General features: G+C 37.2%; 1 protein-coding gene across 1 annotated transcript in view; it reads left to right on the forward strand.

Annotated features, from left to right (window-relative positions):
• Window positions 1–7,437, forward strand: part of NRXN1 (neurexin 1) — a 487,169-nt gene extending 479,732 nt beyond the window's left edge. The window contains exon 15 of the mRNA XM_009333610.1: window positions 4,074–7,437. Within this exon, the coding sequence (XP_009331885.1) occupies window positions 4,074–4,381 (308 nt within the window). The 3' untranslated portion in view covers window positions 4,382–7,437. The remainder of the gene's footprint in view (window positions 1–4,073) is intronic.
• Window positions 7,438–9,925: the final 2,488 nt, after the last annotated feature.

A 9,925-nucleotide genomic window follows, 5' to 3' on the forward strand; every position in this document is an offset into this window, starting at 1 on the left:
CAGCAGAGGAAGCACTGAGATTAGTTTTTCAGATGTATTCGTTGTAATGAGATGTTGAAGTTGCGGTAAGCTCAGAAACCAGTTCACCAGAATCCAACAATGCTACAGAAAGTTGACCACAAACAGGTCTACAATGATAGCTCACAGAGTGAAAATTAGTATGTGTCCTGTAAATAATTGCCTTCATGCCTCATTGCAAATGCAGTAGTTAAACATTCTTGTCTTGTGAGTAATTTCCTATTCACAGTTTGTGGGAAGGCATAAATGTAAAGAAAACAGGTTTGGGGTCCTTTTGTTGGGTTTTTTGTTTTGGTTTTAAGTCTGCTAATTTCAATTCACGAACACCATGGGAGCCTGCAATTCCAATTTTCTTTTCACAGTATTAATGAAAACTGGGCACTGAAAATAGTCAGATTTTTCCCTTTAAATTTTAAACCACTTAGAAATACATTCAAGAATAATAACTTTCTAATCCATTATTACACAATGTAAAACTGTGCTCAATTGCTATTATTTCATGCAAAGTTTTTCGTAAGTGGTAGAACAGGCTTTTAAAAATCAGTTTCTTCTAAGCTGGTCTTTGAGGCAATCCAAAAAGGCTGGTTGTGTGCTGTTCAGAGGAAGAGTTGTGCATCAAATAAGTTGTTTTTAGAAGAGATCGTTGCACAACAAGATGACTTTTGTTTTCTCTCACTGTTATGGCATGGTCTGAGCATAATCACAGTCTTTATGATTTTCTCTTGTTCCTAATCAAACTGTCCTCAACTTATTATAGATTGTTTCAGGATTTTTTGGGATGACTTTTTATTCTTAAAAATCGGGGTCATTTTTATGACATTTAATCTTAACATTCACCTATAAGGTATTTAGCTTCTCATTTACAATAAGAAACTTTATATGGCATGAAGTTAGTGTCTTTTTGATGCTGCAGACACTAACAGAGACTGCAACCGAGTAGCAGACAAGGTTACCCACAGACATACCTCTGCTGCTATGCCCGGAGCCAATGACTCTGCCTGGTTCAGCTACCAAGATGCTAGGAAGAAAACTGCATCATGTGTTTCTCAAAGAGTTGGGAAGCAAAAAGCAAGATTTCTGTAACCTTATAACCTTCACTTGCTCTCCATTGAGATCATCTGTGGTCCCCTGCAATAGTTCCTGTCTTGCAGGGGAAAAAACTTGCAGGTAAATTCCCCTTGGGTACTCCACTCTTAGATAAACGTCCTACTTAAATAGAAGGCAGCTGTTTCAGCAATGTTATGGATTTCAGTAGAAGTGTAGGCTGGCCTTTTCCCAGTGGCCTTTTCCTCCTTGTCTCAGAATAGGACACTTGCTTCAGCATGTGCTCCATTAGCCTTTCCTACCTAAAATGCTCACAGACAAACCCATGTGCTTTGTAAAACTTTCCTCTTATTTCCTCCTCCTTCATTTGTCTTGAGAGGCCCTGCTAGGTTAAAAGAATATTTTAATGTAAACAGAAGAAAAATAGCAAGAAGTCATTTCCCTTGCTGAAGCGTTCCTTTTACAGAAGTCCAAACAAATGTAACAACAGATGCTTTGAAAATGTTGTAAGTTTAAATAACATTAATGTAGTGGTTGAATATTCCTCAGACAGATGGGATAAATGAGATAATTGTGAAAACATTCTTAAAAATACAAGGATGCCATCAGGTGAAAGGCAGGAGTTTAGGTAACATTGAAAAATATTCCTTACATGTTTTTTTAGGTTGCAATGTTAAAAGAATGTTTTCCTCTGAGCAAGCTGTTAAGTGTCATTTAGTAGACATTAATTGTAAAGTTAGTTGATGGCATTTGGCCCAAATGTCTCTATTTTAAAGAGAAAGAGCAGCTGTTTTTCCATCAGGTATTGATAGAGTTTATTCATTTGCTTCTATTATTTCTCAGACAGAAATTAATTTCCTGAAATCATACACAGTAAGATAAGACTTTGTCTCATTTTCATTCACTATGGAAATACTCAGGAGTCTTTATTCTGCAACAATGCATTGTCTCTTGTAAAACAATAAGTGACACCCTATGTGTAAAAGAATTTCCATTTTCTATAATAGCTACAATGAAGAAACAGGATCTAAAACAGTCACTGACTACTTTGAGACAGACCACATTTCTTAGTAGGGTGGCATCTACCCTGAAATGACAAAAAATCTTTGAGCCTTCTGAAGCAAAACTTCAAGATCTCTTGTGTAGTCATAGAAAATACCAATTGTACCAACTCATAACAACTAAGAACTTTCAGAGGGGGGGGTGGGAAAGTAGTTAAAATAACTATTTGACACGAATGACAGTTGAGTCTTACTGTGGTGCCTCTGTTCTTTCAGCCAAATAAAATGTCACCTTCTTTAAACCTATGTAGGATAACTGCCAGGAAGTGGTGTTTCAACAGTAAGAACACAAATCACCAATAAATAAATGACGAGTAGTACCAAGGTGGGGAGAGAACTTAGTTCTTTTTGGGGTTTGTGGCTTTTTTGCTGCATTTTATTGTTCATAGGCCAATTGTTGGTGTCTGTAGCTGTTGGCTGCTTTTAATTCTGGTTGTCCAAACTTGGCCTGATAAAGCTAACATTATGAATATATTGTAAAACTAGTGTTTAATAATATTTTTAGTTAACATTTATATTTTACTGACTGCATTTTTAGCCATGCATAATGATTTAAAATGCGGTTTCTATAAGCCAGCCTGGATGCTTAATGAGAGTGTTCTGCACTGCTCAGTGGGAAACCCTGGTTCACTCACTGCTCTTTTCTTGCTCCTGAGCTCAGCCAACGCTGGCAGTGCTGAGGGTACACAGCCTCTCAGGAGTCTGGAAATGCTGGTATAATTAGAGGAATATTGCACAGACCCAGGTCACTTCATTTTTGTCCATGACACTTGCTAAGTTACAGAAGAAGATCCATCTCAGCTATTGCCACTTAAAGAGATTCTATACAATGATCTGCCTCTCCTCCTTCTGCAAAACTCAGTAAAGAAAGGAGATAATGGGAAATGCATAAGCATTGTGTGTGCTGTGAGCATTTAACCTAGAAATTCCTCCTGGAATTAGGCTTTCATTGCACAGGGCTGTGCAAGGGGATAAAATGTGCCAGACAACACAATAGTTCCTGTCAAGAAGACTTCACAGTCTGAAGACATAGGTCAGTTCAGTTCATATCACAACTGAAAAGACCAGAGTCTGGCCTGAGAGGTGGGTTCTTAGAAGGTTGAGGCCTTGCTCTGTGCAATTTGAGAGGGTTTTTTTGGGGCATAAAGCGTTCCTTGAAGGAACGTCTGGTATTGGCGTCAATGATGAAAAGAGGGAATGGGAGAAGTTGAGTGAAAAAGTGCTCTAAAGGGTAGCCATATTCAGAGAAGACTCTGTGAATTAGAAAAGAGAAGGTAGGGTTGGATAGCTCTCTAAAAGTAATAAAAGTAAATATAATTAATGTGGAAAAAAAGAGAAGCAAAAAATATTAGAAGGAAAGGAGAAATTGAGAAGCTTGCTGAGGAAAGTCTAAAGGAGAGCTGAGGATACCTTATTTGTAGCCATCTTATTGGCTGCTGTCATTTATTATTAGGGGGAATTTTGATTTTTTTCCCCCATTCTGTTTGGTAGTCTGTCTTATCATCACTGTCTTCTCCGTAAGTACTGTAGTGTCACTTTTCGTTCTTTACTGAAGGCAAGGAAGAGAGAGGGAGGGAGTGGGACAGGGAGATCCTTTCCTCCCAGATGTTCGTATTTTGGCATTTAAATTGTGGCACACCTGTTATTCCAGATTATTTAGGCATTCTTTGCTTAATAACAGCATTTGGAGAAATTATACTTTTGAAGGCTAAAATGAGATTTTTCCTTGCTGTCCTTTTCCTTGTTTAAAACTTGTGCTGACAGACATGAAAATGGAATCGCCTGCAAACCTACATGTTTTCAGACTGGTAGAGTAGGGTACGTTAATAGGCAGTCCTGACCTAGAGAGTGCAATTAGGAAGATGCATGTCTGTAGCAGGTAGATATGATTAACTCCTCAATGTGCAAACTCAATAATAACCTCTCCCTTATTTCGTTATCTACCTACAGCAAATCCTACCAGGGCAGGAGGAGGAAGGGAGTACCCTGGCTCATCCGAGGTGATTCGTGAATCCAGCAGCACAACAGGCATGGTAGTTGGGATCGTGGCAGCAGCGGCGCTGTGTATCCTCATTCTCCTGTATGCTATGTACAAGTACAGGAATCGAGACGAAGGATCGTATCATGTAGATGAGAGTCGAAACTACATCAGTAACTCAGCACAATCCAATGGGGCTGTGATCAAGGAAAAACAGCCCAACAGCGCTAAAAGTTCCAACAAAAACAAGAAAAATAAGGATAAGGAGTACTATGTCTGATCTCAACATCTAAAAGAACGCTTGTATAGAAATAGTCTTCATTTTATCTGAGACATAATACAAACTTATTTACTTTACTTTTTATGAAGCACATTCAAAAATAAACAAACAAAAAAGACAGGGAATGCAATCAGAAAGGAAAGACTGTTTTTAAAAACAAGCATTTCATGCTCTTGTTTTTCAGAAACAGGAGCTGATAAATTCCCTAACATCCACAGTGTTTTCATTTACTCTGCCTGTCTTTATGTTGCTGGAACATTTCTGAAAGACAATGATGACACCACGCATTCATAAAGCAAGGAGTATTACTACAGCATCAAGGCACAATATGAAACAAAACAAATTAAAAAAACAAAACAGGAAAAAAAAAGAAAAAAGAAGCTACCTATGATTCTGGATTTAGCCAAAGTGCTAGTGCTTTCTTGAGAAGTAAGTTAGTCTTATTGTCAGAGAAGACTGTCATTATATATGGTGACTCAACAAGCAAACATAAAGAGTTTGCCGTCTGGTGCAGTGAAGCAGTGATTGGAAACTTGCATTTGAAACAAAGTGCTGGCTTTTCTGAAGACTTACGTAGAAATACTTTCAAAAAGCCCCTTTCTGGTTGTGAGGAAAATAGTACGGAGGCCTTATTTTCAAAAACAAAAACAAAAATCTGGAATATAAGGCACATTTCCACAAAAAAAAAAAAAAGAAAAAAACAAACAAGAGGGCATAGATGCAATCATTGGGAAATTTTCATGCACGCTTAATATGTTATTACATATGTTTATATAAAAACACATCTATATGTGCTTTCTGGACTGTGATAAGTGATGTTTTATAGCCTGTTGTATAGAAAATGCAAACTATATCTGCTCTTCAGCCATTTTTGGTAAACTCAATGTTATAAGTGTTGCTAGGTATAGAGAGTTTTATGACATCTGGAGCAACAGACATACTTCAGTTTTTTTGCAGCCATTATAAATTGTCCCAGACTTCTCCCTCCCCCCCCCCCCCCCCCCTTTTTTTTTTAATTTACAGTGTAGTGGTTATACTAAGGAGGATGTGTATGAATGTATATAAGAGTCAGCTAATTTTTTTCTTACCTGTACAGCCTCTATTCTGTTGCAATTAAGTTTTAGTAGTTTGTATGAAAGAAGTGGACTAGAAAGCAAAAATATATCTCTACTGTAATTTGTCTTCTCCCTCCTATCCCTATCTCTTGCTCCTGATATGCATCAATGAAGTTGATCAGAATGGCCAATTTTCCTAGAAATATACATTCATTAATTAGCTAAATATTTAGTGACTTAAACTGGCCTTTGGCTTCCAGTCAAAGCTTCACTATTGGAGAGCATGGTTTGCCTTACAGAAACCTTGTTCCTAAGAAATTATGAGAATGATGAGTTTCTTGAGAATCTTAGGAAGTATCATATAGTGTTTATCTGGCATTCAGTTACATGACAACAGCTACTACAGCACTGGGTGGTAAAAGATCTAAAAAGACCCATTTTAATTACCCAGGCTGATTCTACTGCAGAATTTACCCCTTTCTCCAAAAAGGAAATAATCTTGAGGTGCACGATAGTATTTTTCAATGGTGGGCATTTTGACATATGAAAAAGTATTTTTAGCTAAGTTGATTGTGTAGTATTGCAAGACATCATAACCAGACAAATAGAAGTTCATCATGTTTTAAAGTAACACATAACTTTTCTTGCATATATAAAACATTAATGCATTTTAGTTAAACATATTGAATATAATGCTGTAATTCACATCTTAAGGTTTTTTTCTAGTCTTATTTCATTAGGTTCACAGCAATAAATCATAGCGTAACATTTTATTTACACGGAAGTTCAAAGGGAATACCTTAGACAGAAAGAGGGTAGTTCAATAGAAATCAACCAAATCATTGGAAGGCCTCCTGGGAGGGATATAGTTGTTCACACCTTACAGACAGGAAGGAAGAATTTAAAATTAGCTTTAAACAGCAGGCACAAAATATTTTACTGTGTATTTTTCACTGTAGCTGATGAAGAAGGCTGGAAACTGGTACAGCTATCTATCTGGGAGTCAGAGCACTTTAAAAATACATGTAGCTGACATGAAAACACCTCTCTTGAAGGTTGCCAACCACATCGAGGTGTGTCATGTTTGTAAAACAATTTTTTATTTTCATTAGCATTTGCACAAAAATGAGAACAGGTTCACAAAATCCATCTGATGTTCATTTCTTAGATTGTTGTTCACCTGTGGCATTCATAATTTCTCCCACCTTTACAAGACAGCTGTACTTAGGGAACAGCAGGGCCGAGTATACTGGAGGTCATTGCTGGAAGTAGGAGACTTCAGCTGGAGGGGGGAAAGAAGTTGAAAGCCAGGTGGTGTTCAGATTTCAGTGCTTGAAGACACGTAGAAGAACAAGAATAATCTGATGACAGGAGACTGGACATGACAGAATATGGTTTGGGCAAGATGAAATGGTCTTTTCTGCTTGGTATTGATTGCATTAATGAAATAGCATGGTCAGGTCAACTTCCAGGCAGTTTGGTAGATTAATCTTTAACTAAATCCATACATCAAGGAAAAAAAATACCTGCTACTATTATAATAAGCAAACACAATTTTAACACTGTTTCTGAAGGTTCTCTTTTTTCCTCTTTAATTTCATAATTTAACAAAAAACAAATATGGATGTATCAGAAGTGCCAGCAAGTGGATTTAAAATTCCTTTGTGTTTAAAAACAGCAGCAACAACAAACAAACAGACATAAGCCAACTACCTAACATTAAATTGGATCCTTTCTCTATAATAACCTAATTTGTTTGACTGAGATGGCTTCATTTCTATGACTGTATTGTGTTGCCTTTTTTAACAAAACACTAAATAACATGTGAAACTTTCAACCCTAAGACATCGAAGAGAGGCCCAATGCCCCTAACCTTATAGTGCTTTCTGTGATAGATATTTACGATTTTTTTATTTGTTGCAAGGCCAATTTATTCATTATTGGAAATGCTAAGCAAGTGGAATTTACTGTTTTGTTAATAAAAATGTTTCTTAATACAAATGCTGGCTTGTTTCTTCTCTTGCTCTTAGATCTGGAGTACCTGTTCATCTTAAAGCAGTGAAAAGAAATGGTAAATTCGTATGTAGTTACAGACATTCATGTCAGGAAAAATTGTCCTCAGAGCTCTTTGTACACTTAAGTGAAAACCTTCTACAAGTCTTGTGTTCAACTGACCCAGTTAGAAAAGTATGAATTACATTAATGCATTGTTTGGTTTTGCATACAATTACTTCATTTGAAATTTTCTAGCTTTTTTTTTATATCAAGACATTAAAACTCGATGTTCCCCTTCCCCTATGAATGAAAAAAGAATTCCCTTCCTTTTCCGCCACTTTTTTTTTCCTGGTGGAAAGAAGATGGCAGAAGGTAAGGTAATTGGATGAAAAGTTAAAACTGAAAATATTTTTTCTTGTCTAGAAGATGGTTTAAAAATTAATGGAAAAATGAATGTATTTCAGGTCCTTAAAACATTCCTAGATAGTAATTACAAAATTTCAACCGGAGCTAATCCATTACATAAGTACTTTCCTATTTAGCATGGCGTTTAAATTCATGGGTAACTTCAAGCAAACATCTAATCCTATTGATTTAAGCAAGTGTCTAAAGTTGCCTAAATGTATTGCTGAATGGGGATGGAGTTAAGCTTTTGGATCTAAACTCCAAATAGAATTTAAGTATGTATCTTCTTTAATCACATCAGTAGCTTCTTTGACTTCAAGGGGATTTATTCATCTGCTTAATTAGGTATAGACTGAAGTATTTTAGATAACTTAAGTTGAGGAATATCTGGAGAAAACAGCCCCTATCTTCCATTGGTATAAAACAGTTTATAGTTAAACTTACTTTCTAAACCGCTTTATACTGGGATTAGTACTTTTGTGTGTGTGTGTGTTTTAAAATAAATACTGAACATTCCATTTAGGAAAATGCTTTATACACATTTAAAGGAGCTATAACAATAGCGATTTTTGTTCTACTACAAAACCCCCACATTTAATTATACACTTTTTAATTCTACACTGTATTTGTTCATTTTTTTCTTACATCTATACTGTGGTCTCCCTTTCACCAAAATCCTAATGGCCTCTCAGTACCTGCATCATCCATCATCAGCTAACTGCTTTAAGTGGTGGCCTCCATAATCAGTCATCACTGTGGCCAAGTAGCTAAAAAACCTTCACAGGATGAGGAAAAAAGAGAAAGAACTAAACAATCCCCCCAAACGCAACTTAGGGAAATAGAGCACACATGTAGGCTGTAAATGACAACTGTGTTTGTTAATTCCCCCGATATGACTTCTTTATAGTTCAACAAAGCAGTTTTAAATTGGGTATCTAGGTATGACTCTCTCATTGATTATAGAAATTTGCTTCTAAGTTCAGTACAGTCATGTTTAGAGGTGCTTGGAAGGATTGTGCTGGGGGAAGCCAGATTTGTCAGTACAATTTGATTTGGAACGAAGGCTATTTGCTTTATTTTAAAGCCCCCACTTTGTTAGAGTCTGTAAGTATTTCAGCATTAAAATGTTTCTGGCCCTCATGGAAGTGGGGAGAAAGAGAAATCAACACTGCATTTATATCCATTTATGAATTGATAAACGCTTGGGGATGATAAAATAGCTTGCCTGCCAGCCTCCGATTTCTCTGGATGGTCTATTCCTCCTTTGGTTGGTCATTGCTCTCCATGAAACCAGAAGTATCCCCCGCGGGTTAAGCTTTGAGCTAGAAATTCCAGAAAAGAAAAAAAAAAAAGTCATTGATACAGGTCTGCTCAGTTTTGTGAGGTGCAGGGACAGAACTCACCCAGACCTTTACCCGCTTACTTTGGAGGCTTCTTCCTACTCAAGGTCTTTGACAGACTTCAACCATCAACTCTGACTTCTGGAAAAGAAAGTATGGCCCCTCACCTTTCTCAGTTACTCACTACCATACAAATACCTTCATTTGTTGTTCAGAACAAGATTTCCATATGACAGTGCTCCTCCAGTGGGGCTGAATTATGGTAGACTTTGGGGTTTTTTTAAAGAAAAACCACGGTGACATGGGGGTAGAGTTATTTCAAAGAGCGTGGGATTCTCAGTGAGTAAATTGCCTTTAAGGACAGTAATTTCAGGCTGGCATACACTTGAGAGGTTTAAAAATCCAGGCCAGTAATCCTCAACAACATCCTTTCGGTAAACAATAAAGACATTAGCTCGTTTGTCAGTGAGCACAGGAAACGACAACACGGCTATCAAAATGTGAACGCATTGGTCTGGTTGCAGCAAATAACACAGGAAAATGGAATTTGGGCAGCCAAAAATAACCGCTGGCACGTTGGCTGGACTCTTATGACCAAGTCTGATTACAAGGCAGTAAGCATTTATTGGATGATAAATAGCAAAATACTTCTATTAGCCATAGTTGGGGATGAGGGAGGCTGACAAAACACAGGCACGGCCTGCACGGCCACATTGGCTTTTTCAGGCCCAGGGGCCCTATGGCTGTTA

This window comes from Pygoscelis adeliae, unplaced genomic scaffold, assembly GCF_000699105.1.
Source record: "Pygoscelis adeliae isolate BGI_AS28 unplaced genomic scaffold, ASM69910v1 Scaffold1, whole genome shotgun sequence".
NCBI lineage: Eukaryota > Metazoa > Chordata > Aves > Sphenisciformes > Spheniscidae > Pygoscelis > Pygoscelis adeliae.